The sequence below is a fragment of the Gouania willdenowi genome, chromosome 13, assembly GCF_900634775.1.
Source record: "Gouania willdenowi chromosome 13, fGouWil2.1, whole genome shotgun sequence".
Taxonomy (NCBI): domain Eukaryota; kingdom Metazoa; phylum Chordata; class Actinopteri; order Blenniiformes; family Gobiesocidae; genus Gouania; species Gouania willdenowi.
The window spans coordinates 12,847,532-12,868,998 of NC_041056.1; the positions used below are offsets into that span (position 1 = coordinate 12,847,532).

General features: G+C 39.1%; 1 protein-coding gene across 2 annotated transcripts in view; it reads right to left on the reverse strand.

The window, feature by feature from the left end:
- Positions 1-8,414: 8,414 nt before the first annotated feature.
- arhgap32a (Rho GTPase activating protein 32a) overlaps positions 8,415-21,467 on the reverse strand; it is a 34,473-nt gene continuing 21,420 nt past the window's right edge. Inside the window, exons 11-22 of one of the 2 annotated variants that reach the window (XM_028464503.1) lie at positions 20,491-20,572; positions 20,253-20,402; positions 19,569-19,671; positions 18,408-18,552; positions 18,000-18,082; positions 16,195-16,302; positions 15,953-16,098; positions 15,655-15,868; positions 14,305-14,453; positions 14,116-14,190; positions 12,578-13,225; positions 8,415-11,705 (exon numbers count right to left, since the gene is read on the reverse strand). In XM_028464503.1, the coding sequence (XP_028320304.1) occupies positions 9,667-11,705; positions 12,578-13,225; positions 14,116-14,190; positions 14,305-14,453; positions 15,655-15,868; positions 15,953-16,098; positions 16,195-16,302; positions 18,000-18,082; positions 18,408-18,552; positions 19,569-19,671; positions 20,253-20,402; positions 20,491-20,572 (3,942 nt within the window). In that variant the 3' untranslated portion in view covers positions 8,415-9,666. Of the gene's footprint in view, positions 11,706-12,577; positions 13,226-14,115; positions 14,191-14,304; positions 14,487-15,654; positions 15,869-15,952; positions 16,099-16,194; positions 16,303-17,999; positions 18,083-18,407; positions 18,553-19,568; positions 19,672-20,252; positions 20,403-20,490; positions 20,573-21,467 lie in introns of both variants that reach the window. The other variant, XM_028464502.1, reaches the window with a different exon arrangement.

Below are 21,467 nucleotides of genomic sequence, written 5' to 3' on the forward strand. Positions count from 1 at the left end.
ATAGGGCGCCAGTCCATTGCAGGGCAACACGGACAGACAACCACTCACTCAGGATTGAGCATAATTTTGGAAAAAATGTGGTTTCTTTTAAAAATTTGAGAGAAAACATGACTTCCATTAAGTTATACAAGCATGGAAAAACAATGAACCCCTGCTAATAAAGTTACATTTGTGACAAACTTTATGAAACTCCACTTGAATATTTGGAAAGTTCTAATTCCAAATATAACTGTTGGAATGTTGGTTTTTTTTTTTGGTTTTTTTAAGTACTACTGATTTATGCTTAATTTAAATAAATAATTCCCATGAAAAATTTCAATTTTTTTTTATATTTTACACCCCTTTGCAACTCCATTATTTTATTATTTGGACATTTCTACAATGATTAATTTTTTCTCAACCATTTTCACTTTCCTCTGCGGGACAATTTGGATGTTTTAAAGGAGACATATCATGCTTTTAAATCCTTTTTACATATAAATCATACAGTTGTGGTCTATATAAAGCGGAACTGCAATGCTTGGGTCTGAATTCCTCATTATTATAGCTCCACCCCTTTTCTGATGTGCTTTTGAGAGCAACTCGTTTTGGTGCGGTCTCTTTAAATGCAAATGAGACACTTCATACCCCGCCCCCTCTCTGAGGTGACACTCGGTTCAACTCCACCCTGTTCGGCCATTTTTGTAGTTTGATAGAAGAGATACGATTCTGTAGCGGCGCATAAACTTTTTATTCAGAGGTTATTTACAAAATGTCAACAACAGAAGACTTGTCCATCCAGCCTTACATGTTCCAGCCAGAGTCGGACCTGGGGGAGCGAGATGAAAATGATGACGATGAACCTGCAGAACCCTAACAAGTGAGCTAACACAAGCACCGAGCTAACGCTAGCGCCAAGCTAACGTCACGAAATGCATTTTAATAGTCTTTTCAAAGACAAAAACGGCAAAATGAAATGACTAATGAAAACTTTAGACTTAAATTAAATCACGTAGGCCATATCATCAAGGATCTAAAACGAGCACACAGCGCTAACATATGAAGACGGTGCAACTGCTAATGCTAACAAAACAATGACAGGGACGTCTTATCGTCACACTTTTGAGCGTTATTTACAGCTTACCGAAGTGCTCTGTTCGTCGTCTCCAAAGATAGAAGGAATTGAACCCTCAATCAGACAAAGTCTTTCGGTAAATCCTTCTTCATACTGGTGGAGGTTGCTGAAGCAGTCATCCTTGAAGTGCTTCGCGCACACAAAAATGAACTTACCCACAGATGTGGGTACATCTCCGTGAAAAATAAAACTCAACCAGGCACTTTGAAAAGGTTCTGATGCTGGGAAACGTAATGAAACGTGTGGGTTACCACATCCAACAACTGAACATTTTGACTTATCTCGCAACTTGGGCATCCTTGAGCTTGGACTACAAAGTAAAAGCGAGAAATAAAAATGGCGGATTGCTCAAAGTGTTGGACCTGGAGTTGATGTCCTAATTTGGCAGTTCCGCTGCAAATACTGTGACATTATTGTTCAAAAAACCTAATATAGAATAGAAAAATCGAAACAGATTGAAAAATTTGACCAAAACAGAATATAAAGATATCAACGGAGCACCTGAAGAGATTAATTTGAACTTTTCTGTACTTCTAAACAATCTAAATATACAACAAAATGCATTTAAGGGCTAAAAAAGTGGATTTAGCATCATATGTCCCCTTTAAAGAGCCGGATTTGGCCCCCAAACCTTGAGTTTGACACAGTGCAGTTCAGAGTATCCAAGACAGAGAAAACTATATTATTGTTAAGCATCAGTCCAAAACACAGTGGATGAAAGGAGAAAAACCCTTTGAATCAGAGGAAGTAGGTGGTAATAACATATTTTATTTTCAGTCAAATATTTCAAAGCCAGCCAAGCGTCTCCTCTCCACTCAGATGAGTCTGTTGAGACTGACCACAGCCTGGCTTTATAGCTGCTGACCAATCAGAGTAACTGGTCACAGGTGGAGCCCTCACCTGCACCTCAAACTTAAATCAGGACCAAAACCAACAAAACAAGCATTTTACTAATAAACAGAACAAATAAACTATGTTAGAGAGAGGAACGTCCATCTTCCTCTTCACCTTCAACCAACGTAAAAATAAATAAGAGAACAAGCACATTACTTCATGACATTTATCATTGTGTAAATTACCAACTAACTCATTTGTGGATATATTTTTAAATACACACATTTAATGAAACTTCACATTTTTTGGAAGGGCTCACAGTTTGTCCATGCTTATATTACATTTGATCTCAAATTGTTAAAAGAATTCAATTTTTTTCCATAATCTTGCAATTTTTGTTACATTAATCCACAAACATTTCCCAAATTAAATAAAAAAGTGGTCATAAAAGTAAGGAAATTTACAGTGAATTTAATTTAATGTCACTTATTGCATGGATGCAGGAGTGGACTGGGACAAAAATTCCGCCCTGGCATTTTCTGTCCAGACATTATCAACGGACACCACGTAGAAGCCTTTATTAACTGAGTGATGCTATTGATGTCTTAGTTTCATTTATTATTCCCCAGAAAACCTTGAAAAGGGGAAACTTTTTGACCCCATTTTCCTTTGGCCATTTTGCAACTTCTTTTGTCCAATTTTTGCCGCTTATCAAAAAGTTCTGACACTTTTTTTCAGACTTCAGCTATATTTTTCCAATAAATATCCCTTTTTTTTGGTCCATTTTTGCATGTTTTATTTTTTTTTTTACACCAAATTTTTGCCCTTTCTTTAATGTATTTTGGCCACTTTCCATCCATTAACTTTTGCCCAATAAATTCCACTTGTTTCCTTTTTTCCCTACATTTTGCTTCTTTTTGTTCCACATTTTTGCCCTTTTTCACTATTGTTTGCCACATTTTGCCAATTTAAGAATGAGATACACTTTGCCATTACATACCACCTAGTTCTCTTTCATTTGCCAATTTTTTGGCCACTCTTCACTGCTTCTGGCCCATTTTAGTCACTTTTCACTCTTTTCTTGCCACATTTTAGCCCCTTTTGGACAATTTTTTTGCCACGTTACCATGTCTGCCTTCACTGGTTTGCAAAAAACAAAAACACGTTGTGAACCGGATTGGCCCGCTTTGGGTAGATGGCCCAGCAGGAAGATGCCCGGTATGCCAGATGGCCAGTCCACCCCTCCTTGGATGTTATCGGTGCCTTACATTCTTGATAATATTTATACGTGGAAGACGTGCAACCTGAACTAAGATAGAAACGCAACACTTTTGTTTTTGCTCCCATTTTTCATGAGCAGAACGCAAAGATTTAAAACATTTTCTATATACACTAAAGACCTATTGCTCACAAATATTGTTCACCAATCTGTCTAAATCTGTGTTCGTGAGCACTTCTCCTTTTTCTAAAGATAATCCATCCCACCTCACAGGTGTTGCATAGCAAGATGCTGATTAGCATTCTACGCGAGAAAGTGACCAAGTAAAATATCAACATGTGGTCATTTGATCCATAAAAATCACAGAAACAAATTTCATACTGACATTTCAGAGGTTTTTTTTAGAGACCTCCCACTCTGCTGCTGACTAAACCTCAAAACAAAATCCCTAAAAAACTGGTGGGAGATCATAAGAGATGCTTTTGTTGTGCTGCAAATTGAGACCACCAATGTCGACTCCAAAGACAATTTCATATGTTTCTGCTGGCAAGTGTTAATTTAATCAAATCAAGATCATAAAACACCATTAAATAAACTTAAACAATTATTTAATATAGCTTCTATACTCTCCCAACAAGATATATCTCATGACACGGCAGCGCATCCGTTGTTTGTGTTGGAAACACAGAAACATGGAGAAAATGACAACAACAACAACAACAAAACCAACTCAGAACAGCCTCAGTGATGTGCATCCACAAAGCCAATCCTTCCTTTTGTACCATTCACTGTGAAAAATACCAACAATTTTCTGACCTTACCTTTGCTGAAGGTCTGGTAGCTCAGGTGTTGGTCTCCCATCTTTTAAAAGTGTTGTTTTTCCTCAAAAGAAGGTTTCTTTATCATCTCTAGCGCTGTCATCCTGTCTGTAGTGTTATCCCGCTTCTAGCTAGAGAACGTAGCAGCAGCAGTCACGTGATATCAATTCACTAATGCACTGTGAACTTACGTATAGCATTTAGCATAGCCCGTTTACATCTAAAGGCTGCGTAGAGAGCTGCCTTTGGACGTGAATGGTTGTCATATTAGGGAACTGACTGCGCATGCACATATAAAAACACGCTATGGGAACAGAGGCAGAGCAGCAATGTGCCTTTGAGAAGGGGTGTGGCCTCCTCCTGCCTTACAGCGGTTAGGAAATAGCGATGTTTAGCGATTTGGGCTATGAAAAGCACAAAATGCTGACACTTTCAAACTTATAGGTACTGTAGGCTATTGGAAATTGAAAAAAAATCATTTATATTTATATTATAATTAAAACAAATAATCAAAATATCACTTGGGTAGGCACTGCCTAGCTTGCCGACCCTGACTGCACGTCACTGCTACATACTCATTCTTAGTATGAGTATTACATCAGCCAATGTTACCTCCTTGTGTGCCGCGGCGTTCTTGTTCCCAGTTTTCCTTGTGCTTTGCTTGTTTTTTTGTTAGTTTTTAATAAACATGGATTGGATTTTTGAACATTACTCCTACCTCCATCCTTTTCTGCACTTGGTCTTCCACCACCACACCCACCCCGCGAGATATTATGCATGCATTATTTACAAAAAAAAGCTTGTACTATCTAAAGTTACTCCACAGTTGTGATGCCTTCCTTATATGATTGCATTGTGCGTCTATGGCCTTTATTCTTACACTTAAAGGTCAAGAGCATTATTTACAATACAAGCCTTGCATTAGCCCACATAGTCCTAACACACGGTATTGACACTACTTGGTGACTTTGATCTGCATGTGAATGTGTAATTAAATAACTTAGCTCCAACATGCAGCCATGACTGTAAGTAAGGCTCCTTTGTTAAAAACCTGAGCTCTAATCACCTATTCAATCACCTTCCATTATGCTCCTGTTCTCTTCCCGACCCTGCCACCAACGCTCCGTCTAAAAGGCATCTGATTTTCATTTACAGGAGCCATGGATACACTACAACAAAATGTTCATTTCTGTCCATACCCCAGGCTTAATTGGTTACCCCAGGCATTGAGAAGGTTCTCTGGGCTGCTTTAATTAAACACAAACCCATTGTCATGGTAATTCTGTAATTAGCAGGGTCACAAATGATCTAAAAAATGTGCTTTTATCAGTGGCGCCGTATACCAGATCTTTACAAACATGAACCGCACACAGAATACGTATTTCATTGGTGGCAGCAGCAGCAGTCACGTAACTAGAATGGGAGATTGAAAGGATAACGGGAATAGGACCAAACACCATCTTAATACTTAGCTCTGTACTGCAGGAAGTAGTTGTCTATTAGTTATTTGTTTAAAATACTGTCCATGATGTTAGAAATCAAGCTCCACCCCCACAAGTTTAAACGCATATCTGATATTAAAAAAATAAATCCCTCCCACAAGGCACCTGATTGGTTGTTTCCATTCGGACTGAATGGCAGGGATTGGTCAGCGTTTTTACAGGATTGCCACTACTACAGAGGTCTGATTCTTTTTGTTCTTTTTTCTGAATAATGCATTGACTGCTCTCAGAATGGAAGGTCCATTTTACCCCTTATGGCAATAATTATTTCTGAACAGCAGTGAGAACTCAACATTTGAAGTATCTGAAAATGTTGTTTGTGTGTCAGCTAAAATGTCTGTTTAGCGAGAGTTTCAGAATAAAATATCGCATTCACAACATTTATTCACCCCTAAAGGCAATTCATCGACTCCAACATACTGATTAAACTATTGATACCCATTAATCTGTCCAATTATAGCTATCACCGATGAATCGACAACAGTCAATAGCGATGTATAGCTGATTTATTCACTTTTTAAAAAAAATTTTTTTTTTTAAATGCATGAGCAACATTATTATTTTAAGTTTTCCATTTCTTGTTTATCAGTGGCTTTGCCGTCCTTATGTGGACAGCGTTACTAATTAAAGGTCCTTATTTGACTTTGTTAAGAGTTTTGCGTCTTGTGTTTTGGTATTATAATAATTTGTGTTTAGACTACTAGAGTATATATCCTGCATTAATCAATGTTCTTATGTCATATATAGGCCATTATATTGAGAGAATATTGTGAATGTTTTTGATTTGTCAGAATATTTTAAAAGTTCACAGAAAAAATGACAAATGCGTGGGGAGAACATGGAAACTTACCACAAAAAGGTCAAAAGAAGCTCACGGTTGTTGAAGCATAGGCATCTTCTGCACAATTTGAGCACACAATTATCTGATTAAACATGAATGGAGAGAGACAGTGGAAAGGAGTACTTTTACAATTAAATCAATGTTTTGTAAAATAACAATAGTTCATAATTAATAACCAAAAAGGAAATGAAAGAGTCATCTGTGAGTAAGTGCTGCTCTATAGTTCCCTGCAGATTGCTTGGCCCTGGAGAGGTGGAACCCCTTCACCTTGCACCTGCCTGTGTTTGGCTCTGCACGTCTCACACATCCCATCCCTGCATCTGGACGTCAACAGATGTTGGTGAATAATTTCTCACACAGGTGAGAGGTCTTTCCCCTCATAGCTGAACCTCCACTTGCTTTGCATTTCTTCCAAATCACAAGCATTGAGGCATGAGCACGCAATTTTTATTCAACTATTTCTCATTTCAGAAGTTTTCATAGAAGCAGGGGAAAGTGAAAACCCAGATGGAAGGACATATAGGAGGCAGGCTTTGCCACTAATTTCATTTGACCCCTCTGAAAAATAAGACTTTAACCTGATGTGGAAAGGTAGTGTGTCTCAAATGTATCACTGTGTCTAAAATAGGGAGGCTTGTCTCACAGGGCTACGTCTCTTTGCCCGAAAAGCTGAATAATACATGCACATCTCGCTGTGATCCTGCAAATTCAAAGGCCTATAGAAAAAGGATTGCTCTCAACGTAAACCATTTTGCTAGAGGCAGTTTTCCTCAGGTCCAGTCTCCCATAAATAATTTGCCTTCAACCTTCACATGCATAAAAATTGCAACTTGTTGGTTATGAGAGAGAAAAGTGGAGCGTGCTCTTTGAATGCCAATGTGCCGATGAATAAACAATGGCTCGCTGCTCCAGGAGCAAAGCAGAGAGATGCCAGGAGATGCTGCTTTAAGTCTACCTAATGGACTTTGCCAAGGATCAAGCACATCAGTCAAGAAGAGAAAAATAAGGCAGTTTTTATGCGCAAAGGAAACACTTTCATAATTTCTAACAAAAGCATTCATTCCCAAGGCGTTTCGGACAACCTTGAACGATTCTCTCCGATTATCCTCCAGCCACTCAACTCAACTAACCATTAATGAATGTGATAGGCCGCTCTGTGGCTACAGGCTAATAATGCTTGAGTGTTACTCTCATAGGCTGTTGTATCTACTTTGATAAGGTTTTGATACAATAACAAACTAGTCAGAATGATTCGTAGTAGCAAACATGAGAAGCGTGACAACAAACCAGTGATCTTCATCTAAATACAGTTTATTTGACATTTGTAAAGAACAACAGTGCCACCATCTGGACGCCAGCCTAGGTGAATATATCCACGACTCACATGGTTGATAAAGAAAATCCAATTTTCTGAAAGATAACTCATATTTTTCAACTATACATAATGAATCTTATTCTTAAACAGTCTTGTTTGGACTTATTTTATATATTTTCAACATGATTCTTGGCCTTTATGATACTGTAGATTCAACAATTCCTACAAGAGCCAAATGACGAAGTATGAATTTCATCTCCCTGTCTTTTAGTTTATCTGTTTTCCTGACTGCATTCATTCAAATTACCTTACAGGTTATTAGTGCTGGGTCACTGCTGAAAGTGTTTGATTCCATATCATGAATCTCATAATAAAAATACCTAAATTATTTTGAGACTTTATGCCCAACTCATGTACTGTTGTATTATAATTGTGAGATTTTGAAATACTTTTGTTTGTAAAATACATAAATAAATAAGTGAAGAAAAATTCAATTGTATTTTTTTAAATACTCTTATTCTACATAGTAAATTGACCAAAGGAACTTTTTAGACGTAATCAAAATTAAGCAAATGAGATCACCAGCGATTTGAATCAGGGTCTGTAAACCTACATACAGTAAACAGATATACCTTTATCACTCTGTAAAGTCATTTTCCCTTTACCATTATGTCTGTGCACTAGCAGTTCTCTGCAGAAAGTTGTCAAATAAATAAAGGTCATTTTCAGTATGTCTGTAACTGGTTTGTCGTAGATTCACACAGATTACAATCATTGATAGTATATCTTTATTTTTGTGATTCGTTAAAATAATGCATTGAAACAGGTGTTAACAGAAAATCTAAATGACATTATTTCCAAGAGGATTTTCTTTAATAATTAAAACCAACATCATAATTTTGTAAAACCACTACACTTAAATGTTGCTACAAAGAGCGAAGAATCAACCACAAAAACACGAGGCATACAGAATGTCAAGCATGGTTCACCATGATGGCAGCTTGGACACAAACCATTCGGCATTCGTTGTCTTTATTATGATAAACATTGCAAAAGGAATCACAAGCTTCTTTTTTTGTTCACATCTCCAAAAGTTTTTTTTTTTTTAGCACTAAACAATAATTTAAAACAGGCTTTTACTTAATGAAAATATATATGTATGATTTATATAAGGAAGCCTCATGTACACCAGGTTAAGACAGTGTGTTTCATACATAGTTATTAATCTCAAAGTGCTTGATGAAGTCTGAGTGGACCAGATTAAAAAACAACATGTACAGTACATCTGACCTTTGTGTTATTTATACAAATATAGTACATCTAAAAAGCAAGGTTAATTTAAACACATTCAACCTTAAAATAATCCTAATAAACCCAGTAGTTCACTTTGTTGTAGTGTTCTGACACTATATCCCACAGCTCTCGGTTACTGCAACATGCTTGTTACTGTACAAGCCACTCATGTCAAACTCAAGGCGCGGGGGCCAAATCTGGCCCTTTAGCGCATCAAATTCAGCCCGCTGAAGAAAGTAAAAAATTATAGGAAAAAACATGAAACATTTTTTAAATTAACAACTAATTCAGTTGTGGATATCTCAGCACCTCCAAATACAGAAATTAAATTAAAATCCACAATCTCTAATTGTGGAACAATTTAAGGAAAAATTAAGAGTTCTTTAAACAAAGTTCTTGCAGGGACTGATATACTTTATCATTTATACATGGAAGTGTAAACCAGGGCACATTAATTCATTTGTTCTTATTCCCATCTAAAATCTGTGGCCCACTTAAGGTCAAAATGGTCTGTATTTGGCCCCTGAACTAAATGAGTTTGACACCCCTAGTATAAAATGTACTTATATTTAAGACAACAGTCCTCTCCTTAGGGACAGCCTCATCTCACTCTCTGAAAAGCTGCTTCTGAAAGTTAAAACACACTGAACAGTCTGTTAGTCCATCTGAGGATAAAGTGCAGTTCTCCTTTGGCCCCGATGTGGAATCAGATAAAAGCTATTGGTCCGAATTACTCCAAAACTCCGGCCTCAGATCTGAGAGCAGCGTTATAAAAAGCCTCCTGACCCAGAGCTTTGGAGAGCAGTCTGTGACCACGGGGAGACATGCAGCCCTGTCCAGGCAAATATCCCACTGCAGCTTTACTGGATCTTGTGGGTTTAGCTCTGTGTGCTGCGTAATACTCCTCCATGTGGTTACTTTGTGTGGGTCTGACTTTAGTGCTCTGAGTCCTTCTGTTGGGCTGAGTGGAAAAGGCTCCCAGATGTTCAGGATCCAGAGGGGATTTGACGTGGTGGTAATAGTAGTCGCGGTTTTCTCGGGTGCTCTGGGACCTCCCGGGCTTTCTGAGGATGCCGGGTTTTCCAATCACAGAGAAGTTGGACGGCATCATCCGATCTTGGTCGTGACATCTTGTATGACTTCTCTCGTTGTGCTCGATGTTCGAACAGCCTCTCTCTGGGAGCGAGGGGACTTTGCGAAGCTTTGGCTGCTGTGAGAGACTCTGTTTCATCCGCATCTGCCTGGATGCGTTCGATTCCACACCAGAACGATGAACAAATTGCCTTGTAACATCAAAGTCTATGTGGAGGGACTTGGGCGATGTCGGGGATGCGACGGGCACACTGTGGCTTTGGGCCTTGTCAGCAGAGAGTAGGCAAGCGTTTCCAGGGTCCGACTTACTGCGTGTGTGCACAATGTCCCTGTTTTTGGTTTCCATTGGCGATACGGGACTGTCACCAGGGGATCCAATCAGATATGTGTTTTTATGTCGGACTGGTTGATAAAAGACTCTTTCAAATGCCTCTGAATCTCTGGCTTCATAAACAACAGTCCCGGTACCTTCTATGTAAAGCTCTCTATTCACAGGAGGAGGAGGTAAGCGTTGTGGGGAGTAGTTGTAGTAATCCATCTGACCTCTGTCTCGTGTGGAGCGTATGGAAGCCTGACTGTGTTTGACACTGGTCTGTGGGCAGGGATCTGGATAGGGGTTGGAGAGACAGTCGTATCGCTCAGGATGAACATTACTTGGGACAAACCGTTGGTAGGTAGCATCTGGTCTCGGCTCTATATAAAACATACCGTCTGGATGCACCACTTCCGTCCGTACGAAATCATAGTGGCTGATCTGTGGGGCATGAAATGAGCGAGCTCTCCTGATTGCCGGCTGTCCGACTCCTCGCTCTCCTGACCTCTGCCATTGGAGCTGTTGTCTGCGGACGCCACTGAAGGGTTGATCGTCTCTATGGTATCGTCTGTATTGAGGAGACAAAGGTTGTCTCACAGCTAAAGGGCTGTGGCGACCTTCGGAGGACTGTCTGTGCAGTCCTCTGACGTGGTGTGGCAGAGCCGACGGGCGAGGGCAGTGAGGTGCAGACGTTCGTCCTGCGTGAGAAGGCCAATGGTGGTGAGGATAGCGAGGATGTTTGGAGAATTCCTCGAGAAGTCCGTCCTCTACTGGGCTGTGCTGTTGAGCTGAGGAAGAAGGCGAAGGACGTGGAATGAGTTCTTCGATGGAGGCGGGCATGTTGGTCTCGGCCAGAAACGCACGGAAATTATAAACATTGAGCGAGTCATTGGCATATATTGGTGAGGTTGGTGGGCTCAGTGCGGGCATAGAAACCCCAACACTCTCATAAGTCTGCTCTTCTCTCCTCTCTGCACTGCCTTCGTCAAAGCTCCCTGACCCCAGCGGGCTGACATTAGGAGTAAAGTTACATGGACTGTCCTGTCCGTCAGTGACCTGCGAAGGCTCCGGGCAGAGGTGTGATTGTGGGAAATGATCAGACTGATGGTAAAAGTGGGTCTCCACGCCGCAGTACTCCTGGGGATACACCTCCAGGTCCAGATGAGATGGTCGGTGCAGTCGTCCAGGACCAGGAGACGCTTGGTGTCTCTGCAGAGGATGAGGCTGGATGTTGTCTCTTCTCCGGGAGGCACTGCTGGCCTTCTGAGCCGATTCAGCCAGAGCCAAAGCCAACTTGCGTGCGGCGCTCATCGAGGGAGGGTGAGGAGGGAGAACAGACACTGAACTCATAAGTCTATCTGTTCCTGGGGAGGGATAAGACAAACAACGCTACAGTATGACAAGACAAACAAAGCTATGGTAAGACATGATGGGACAAAACACAAAAGCTTTCATAAGAAACTATAGTGCATTATTATTAGTAGTATTATTATTTTAAAGACTAACTATACATTACATCAGGGGTTCTCAACCTTTGGTGTCGCGAGACACTGGGTGTACCCAGATGCCTTTAAGATACTAAGAATATTTCAGAACTTTTTCTTGCCATATTTTCTCTCCTTTAATGCATTTTTGCTACATTACTCCCATTTCTGCCACTTCATCAAACTCCAATACCTTTTCTGCACATTTTCTTCCACTTTCAAGATATTTCCAGCACTTATAAACCCTTTCCACCACTTACCACCTAATGTCACCTATTTTTGCCAATTTAACCACATTCACCATTTGTCGGATATTATTTGCCAGTTTAAACTAAATGTTCCTACTTTTTTCTGACCACTCTAATTGGCAACTTTTAATCAATTTCGGTGGTTTTTAAAATCCCATATCACCATTTTTGGTCACTTTTTAACCCATCTTTAAGATGGCTATATAACATGGTGCAAGTAATAATAAACTTCCTGGGTAACAGTGGATATTACTCAGCTAAATAAATAAATGTGGTTATTACAGATTCATAGAACAATGAACCATAATTTTGCTGACTTTATGAATGGGCCCCAAAAAGCCCCGTCTCCACATGACTGTTCTTCAGTGTTCATGTGTGTGTTCAACCATCTTCAGGTACAGTGGGGGTCCCTGGTCTCTGGCACCTTTCTTTTGAGGGTCGCGGGCTGAAAAGGTTGAGAACCACTGGATTACATAATGAATGCTATCAGTGAGAGGCACTGACCTGGATCAGGCAGATTCTGTGCAGATGGGCTGATGTCTGTAACGGCTGATGCCTGGCTCCCCGTTTGTGTGTTTCCGCGTGCGTTCGATGCTCTGAGCACTTTTCCATCTGTCACTGAACCCTCATATTTATCTGCCAGGGGAGACGGAAGAGCGTCGAATGCAGACTGAACATCTGCTTGTGTCTTAAACTGTTTCCGTCTTTGGGGAGACATTTGGTTGGAGGTAGTTACTTTCCCGCTTTCGTCAACAACGGGACTGATTTCCGGAGACTGGAAACAGCTGATGTTGTTCGGCGACGAGATGGGATCCGATTCACTCGAACAGCCGGCGTTTTTTCTCCATTTGTTTGCGTCTTTGCTGCGTTGTGGTCCCGGGGTCGCTGAGGTTGGGCTGCACTGAAAAGACATGGGATCAAAGTCTAATGTAGAGATCCCTGCTGCTGGTGGAGAAAGGTCCAGATCGTCCTCCTGGTGTTGGGGTGAAACACATGGCGGGGAGCGCACACGGTCAACACCATTAGGAGCATTGCTGAGAGGAGTTGTGTAGCCTTCTTTCGTTCTGCTGCTTTGTACGTCGGCTCTGCTCACAGCAGAAACAGCCTCACTGGTGGACCGAGGTCTGACGGGATGGTAACTGGGATTTTCCCCTAGAAGAATAAAAACACAAGCAAGAGACATACTTTTTATCTTATCCTTTAGCAAACTAAAATATTTGGTAACACGTTACTTGAAGTTTTATACATAAGAATGACATTATTATGATATGACACCTGTCATTAGCATGAATAAGATGTCATGAAGACTGTCATTAAGTGTCGTTCGTAACCCTTGCAACTGTATCACAGCGGGGGCCACAATAATGTGATTGTATCTGACCTGAGAGCCACATTATACGCATTTATGTTTAGAATTTAGAATAATGACCAATCTGAGCATTAACACGAGGGGGGGGGGAAATGAGTTTCTTTGTGGTGGTGTTTTTTTGTTTCTAGACATCTTGTGTTCTTGTTGTAATTATGTGTATTTTTCTGTCATTTTCTGCAGTTTCTTTGTCAATTTGTGCATTTATGGGGTCACTGTATTTTTGTTGACAGTGTGTGTCTTTGGAGCTGTTCTGTAATGTGTTTTGTGTCTGTCTTTGTTTTGTGTATTTTGGGAGTTATTTTGTTTATGTCAGGCTTTAAATACCTTCCAACTTCTTAAAATACTAATATTTGTTTTGGGGTCCGCACAAAATTAGATGTGGTCCCCGGGCTGCCAGTTGCCTATGCTGCGCTAACCCTAACCTAACCCCATTAGATCCCTCTACCTAACCCAACAAATGTCAACATAGCTCCAAAGGTGTCATAATTTAGTGAACAACACTTAATGACACCCTTTATGACACCTTATTCATGCTAATGACAGATAATAACAGCATAATGTCAGCCTTATGTATGAAACCAAGTAAAGTATTACCAATATATTTAAATTAGCTTATTCAGGGGTTTAAAACACAAAAAAAAACAAAAACAAAACAAAGAATATTAATACTTACCTCCTAAATTGTGCAAAGATGTGAGAGATTCCTCACTTTTGGTGGAGCGCAAAGTGCCGCTATCTCCTCTTCCACCTGCAAAAAACGTTCCTTGAGAAACTAGTAATTCTTACATCTTGTTTGCTATTCGTGGAGTGAAAAAAAATGCAACCCTAAAAGCAGCCGCAGCAGCAGCAGCAGAAGACTGACCTGGCAGTGCAATGCTCTTTATTTCGTTGGGCTCACTGGGATGTCTCTTCAGTTTGCGTTTGGACATGGAGTTGGATTTGCTCAAGTGGAAAAAAGAGAACCAGTTTCCCACCGGAGACTTCTTAGCCTTAGCAGGAGGCCGCTTGACGCTGCAACGCAGACATGGCAAGTTTTCTCGTGATCTAAAAAGTGATGTTAGTAAATGTAGACATAAACATAAATGCATGCAATGTATGAATCATAGTCAGATTGAATAAAATATAAAGTTGCTGCTGAAAACCTAAAAATAAATAAATCTGTCAATGAAAGAATGGTTTACCTCTGGAGACTTTTCACTTTTTCCTATTGTTAACTTAATGATATCGGAAATTAAAATCAAATTAATGTTGCTAGCTGCAGAGAAAAGCGTTTTGCAGAAGAAATGGTCAATGACTCATTTTCACACAAGGGACTTATCAAACCTTTGTAATTAAAGTGTCACAGCGGAACTCAAAAGATTTTAAAAAGTAAAATTTAATGGAATTACTTTTGCTCTTTAAATGCAAGACACATTTATTAATTCCATTAATTATTCCAACATTAATTTGAATGGTAGGAACCCTGGACAATGTCAGGATAACTGGATTCAAAGTCACAAAGCAGAAGTGACAACTGCTCCAATCAAATGGATGAAATGTAAAAAGAGGAATGCTATTTATTAGAGCTAGGGATTAGAAACGTTGAGATATGATTAAATGTGATTGAACATAAAACTCCAAAGATTTTTATTATTTATTATGATTTTTGTATATGATAAACATTGCTTAGAACAGTGGTTCCCAAACTTTTTCTCGTCATCACCCAATTTTTAAATCACAAATTTCTGCTGACACCAGATCATTTTTCCCCCTACATTTGTTTTTTTTTTAAATTATATTTCTTATACTGTGTTACAAATACAGAGTAGCCAGTATTATAGCACAAAGTAACAATAAGCACCAGCTCAGATAATTTTATACTGCATTTTATTTTAACTAAATTTATATTTGAGGATCATTATTTTAGCTCTTTGAGTTTTCTGCCTCTTCCTGTACTGTATATCTATTTCTGTGATATTATGTATTGTTTTTTAATTGTGCAAAATAGATAAATCAAGTTTATAAAAAACCAAACAAATTTATTAAATTAAAATTACATTTAAAATAAAAAAAAAGTAAGTTTTTTTTATTTAAAAATATAATCATAATCAGTTTTATATATATATATATTACTAGATCATATATATTTCAGGTGACCACATTTTATTTCCAGGCGACCCTAAGCATGAAAAACGTGATGCTTAATAGACACAATGCTGTTTCATAAACAAACCTTTCCATGGGGAGTTCTATGACTGTGTGGAACTTTCCTTGCAGAGCTCCGGGGCCCTCCCCGACCTCGATGTAATCACTTTGGCTGTAGCCGGGGGTGGTGGCTGGGGAGCTCAGCTGGGCCTGAGTACGTGCTTGGGCCTCCTCCAAAGACAGTAACTTGGTGGATGGGGAGCAGATCATCAACGACTTGGGTCTGGACAAAGTGTTATTCCCTAAAGCGGTTTAAAAAACAAGACATTAGGAACTAAAAGAATGTAAAATAAAATATCTATAGTTTTACTCGTTCAATGACATACCAGTGCTTTCCCTGATGATGGCGTTCAGTTTGGCACTGAAAAGAGCCTCTGTATTGTTAAGGATGAATTCCACAACCACAGATTGGATGCGCACCTCCATGAAAGCAGCTGTGCCACTGAAACAGGCCGACTCGATCTGTTTGGACCTGAAACGCATTCAGACAATAACACAGCTCATTTCACACAGCCGCTCCTCTGATGGGGGTCACAATATACTGTTACGGTAGAAGAGTGGCGGCCACCTGAGGAGGTTCGGCGCCCAAACAATGGCGAGGTTCTTGGTGTGCATGCTGGTGGAGGAGCTGAAGGTGGCGAGACGGGAGAGGTGTCTCATGAGGAACTCAAGGGTCCTGCAGCATCAGAGTAAACATTCTTAATCAGAATCAAAACACTTAAAAGATTCAAGCCAGGACAGAAACAGTTATCATAAAAACAACATAAGGTCATGTAAAAGTGTGTCAGAACAAAAGGTTCATCAGTTTAAAAGTGCATGTTGTAAAATAAAAAAATACACAAATTCAGAAAGAGACAGTATTTAATTTTCCATTTTATTAGCAGTGATGCTGGTGTGTTTATTGTTTAGTGAATGGATGGCTTTTGGGAAGAAACTGTTGATGAGTCTGGTGGTACGTGATCTGATTGTCCTGTATCGCCTCCCTGAGGGCAGAAGGGTGAACATTTGATGATGAAATGTGTCTCTGATGATGTCTGTGGTATCGGTTGTTTGCAATGTCCTGAAGTGAGGGAAGAGGACAGCCAATTATTTTTTTTCTGCTGTTTTTACTGTCTTCTGTAGTGATTTGTCTGCAGCTGAGCAGGCTGCGTACCATGTATATGTTAAGATGCTATATATTAAGATACTCTCGTTGGCAGAACGGTAGAAAGCTACCATCATGTTTTTACAGATGTTTCTTTTCGGGATCCGGAGGAAATGGAGGCGTTGCTGGGCCTTTTTGACTGTGGATGTTGTGTTTGTGGTCCAGGAGAATGTGTCCATAATGTGTGACTAGGAATTTGTAGCTCTGCACTATTTCAACACAGTCATCATTTATGGAGATGGTCAGCTCTGCTTTATCTGAAATCTATGAGTTCCATGAGTTCTTTGGTTTTGTTTATGTTGAGAGTCAGATTGCAGAACACCACAGAGTCAGATGATGGATCTCATCATCACCTAAGATGAGTCCTACCACTGTTGTGTCGTCTGCAAACTTTATTATGGAGTTGGAGGGATGGATTGATGTGCAGTCAGAGGTGTAGAGACAGTACAAGTCTGACAAGCAATTTAAGCCATTTATTGACAAATATATTTTGACTAAAAGAAAATGTGGAATCAGAAAACCTTTTGGGAATCAATTTATCATTGACAATAAACAAGGCAGAATGGAAACAACAAGCCTCAGCCCCAAAAATTATTTGGTAAAGACTAGTAAAGCAAACTTTAGATGTTGAAAAAATAACCTTAAAAAATTAAAGATTGTGTGTCAGGGGTGTAATCATAATTGAATTGTAATTGAGTTTAGATATAATTGGCATGAAAATTCTATAAAATCAGCCAATTATAATCTAATATAATGCAAAACTTTAGATAAAAACCATATTAAATGAGAAATAATAATATTTTGTTTAATTTTCATTTTGATTTAAGACATCGGTCAAAACTGACCCAGTATCACAAGAGACGCTAACAGAAAGCTAACACAAGAGGAAGGTTAAGTTTTATGGGGTGATTAATTTCAGACTCAGTAATTGTGAGGTAATTCAACTTTAATAATTGAGAACAATTGTAATAAACTTTCAGGGAAAAAACAATAATCATATTTGTAATTGGGGAAAAATGTTGGTCACTGTAATCGTAATTGAAAGAAATTGAACATGGATAATTGAAAAGCTAATTATAACTGAAAAATGTCTGTGTTGTCTGTTACAAATTATTTTTGTTAATTATTGAAGGAATGTATTGGTAAATAAGCTATTTATTAAAAAAAAAAAAAAAAAACATAAATATATTTGAGACCACCAGGAGGCAGCAGTGGGCTGTAAATCTGACCTGTAATGAGGCGGAGGCAGCTGCTGGATGACATTGTGGATTTTGACGAGCCTTTCCTCATCTGTGGCTGCAGACACTGCGTCCTGTGAGGACACAGAGGAGGAAGAACATCAGTGCAGTCCTGATAAACACAGCAGAGGCTGAACATTCAGAGCAGCCAGTGTTTCAGCTCCTTTAATCTACTATTCCTTTGTCAAGTGCACACTGCACATCCCCTCCTGCTGCTACTGCTGCTGCTCAAAATCTCTAAATAAATGCAGTGACCTCGTTTAGTTTTCTCTTACTTTTTTATCCCCTCTCGCTTCCCATTTCCTGACATACCATACCATACCAAGTCCAGCTCCAGTCCCACCCCTACAGCTATTCGAAGCATATTTGCTGCTTCAGCACCACGTCTCCCCCCCTTACCGAGAATCTGTCGTAGAGTTGGTAGGTGAGCAGAGGGTTGGGCAGCTCCCTGAAGTACAGTTTGCAAAGGGATCCCACTGAGTGGATGTCCTGTCTGAAAACATCTCTGCCCAACTCTGGGATCTGTTCAGAGTCAAACTCGTGTCTGGGAACAAACGGAAAGAAAAGAGAAAATGAGCATAGATCTCCATCAGTGTCCATTCGTCAGCGTTAAAAATTATTTTTTACTTCAGACTATTGACAGATGTTGCTAATTCATAAAGTATTTGACCCAGTAAAGCCTTCTTTGACCTATTATTTACAAATTTCAGAGGTTTTGAAGAGTTTTACTGTAATGTCAAGTATAGTACATTAGGCTGTATCAGGTTAAACATAGCGCATCAAATACTTAAGGCATCATCCCAGTCGGTCATTGCTGTGGTTTATTTCTGCCCCAACCAGGAGTCGAACCTGGATCCTAGTTTCACATGTTTATCTTGAGCAAACTGAGCTGAACAGTTCATAATGGTGTTAAAAAAAAATAGAATATTCTATAACACCAAATCCAGAGAGCGTAAAAATGACAGAAAGCACCTAATTCAGTGGTAGATATCTCAACCGCTCCAAATATAGAAATTCAATTACTCTACAATATGTGCAGTGGCTAATGCTAATATCACATCATGGCAGTTCTTAATGGGAAATTGTTGATAGAACTCTCCATTTTTCAAAAATACCGCCATTTTAATCAAATAATTGGTCACAAAATGAAGGATATTAATAGAAAAGATCCTGATATTTGACACCTACTGCTTGGATATTGTCGCTACTTTACATACGTTACTTATAATTTATCTGCAGCCCACTTTAGATCAAACTGGCCCCTGAACTAAAATGAGTTAGACACCCGTGATCTACATGAAATTTAAGTTTTTAAACAAATCCATTGTAATTTAAATCAACTTTAAATAAACTCCAACACCTTAATCTGTTTTGCAGCCCTACAAAGAGGACAGGGCTGAGATAAAGTCTCTGTGAAGTTTCAATAAAAGCAGTGACCCTAAACACACCGACAGGCAGTCACCAAATACTCAGGTGTTTGGAAAAAGTTAAAAAGCTTGAAGCAAAGGTCACTCCCGTGTCATGTTTGGTTTCTTTTCAATGTGATACACAAGCACCAACCTCAGCTTCTGAATGTTGGATGAGATTCCTGATAGTCTGTAGATCCCGTCCACCACTCCGTGCTTCTCTATGAACTCAGCACAACTCTTAACAACCTGTGGGACTGAAGGAGACGAAAAACTCTCAGCAATGGTCCCAACTCAGTTTTATGCTTAGAAAACAGCATAATGTACATCAAGTGACATCATTCTAAAATATAACAAATCTGCACTGACTATTGCTGTACTTCACTCACATTTATTAAATCATAAAGGAGTCAAGAATATTTGAATAAACAAGTGTGGAAAAAAGTCTAAATTTTTGTCGAGTGAGTGAAAAGAGGTATTTAAACTGTATTAATGGGTCAGTAGGGTCAAAGATCCTATCACACTCAAAAGTAGAAATTATAAATCATAACCCAATAATCTACAGACGTTGAAGAGATTTCAATGCGATGCTGTTACTACAATCAGCTGCTGGCACATTTAGCACCAGAAGAGCTAAAAAATCTCAGCCGTATAATAAAAAAATGTTAGAATTACATAATGCAACATCTGTCGTCGATAAAGAAGCACAACAGAGGATGAAACATGATAGAATTATTCAAGAAAACTCAATAAAATCCACTTCAAATTTGTATTTTCTTGTATTTTGGACTAAAATGACAACTTTATGTAAAGGAAAGAATTTGGTTGTTTTATGAACCTTCGTGTCCGGAGTTGTGAAGATGTTCCCCGAGGTCACAGCCGAACACTCGCTCTCTGAGGATCCCGCGCTGACGGAGCTTCTGCGGTGGCGGTCGGGACTTCATAAACGACCTCAGGAATGTGACTAGTTTCCCATGCTTCTTACACACTGATTACCACACAAAACAACCAGTCAATTCAAAGGCATGTCACTCATTAGCAAAGTAAAAGTACAGACACACAGAAAGAAGAAGTACCTGGTTTTGGCACTGAGCTTTGAACACTGGGTGGAATCTTGTCATTTATTAACTCCACACAATCACAGGGGAAGAAACCAACCTATAAGGAGAGAAATGAGGGCGTTGAGATGATTAAGAGAGAAATTTCAATAGTTCAGCTCAGAGCTGCTGCGTTAGCGTGAAGAAAGGTTCAGAAATATAAATATTCATCCATGAATCCCCGTTTTCCTCTTATCTTTATCAGGATACCAGTTCATACAATACATGTAGTTCAACAATTTAAGTAAATTGGAGTAATACAAATTTAACTTTCAGAGATCATACAAAGAAAATTTCAAATCTTACTAAACTTAATCAAATTTTAAACAAATAAGAATTAGTGAAGGCTTATACAGGTGCTGGTCATATAATTAGAATATCATGAAAAAGTTGATTTATTTCAGTAATTCCATTCAAAAAAGTGAAACTTATATATTATATTCATTCAGTACACACAGACTGATGTATTTCAGTGTGGGGTGGAGTGTTTGCGACAGTGACATAACCAAAAGGGACCTTTAGGGGGAGCACTAAGTGAAACTTACTTAGTTCTGCTTTAACTAGAGGAGACTGTGGTACAAAGGTGCCGGACTAAATTTGGCGTCTATTAGAGACACAACATTATGGAATACACAACATCAGAAACAATAATCTAACAGCAGTTCTCAAAAATTGGTTGAAAACAAACCAATTATGCACCCATAGATACTATTGCACTTTTTTGTTTGGGGCTTTCAACTCCTGTTTTTTATTGTAAATAGTATATTTAGTATCATGTTTAGTCTCATTGTGCCATGTTGCTTAACTGTTCGTTGAATATTTTTGTTTTCTATGTTATAATATCACATGTTTACCTGTCTCAGGACAAAGGATGAAATTTAGCCATTGTGCTAACTCCGGCATATTAATGTTGACGCTTTTTGCTGACACATTGATTAATATGTAATGTCCCATTT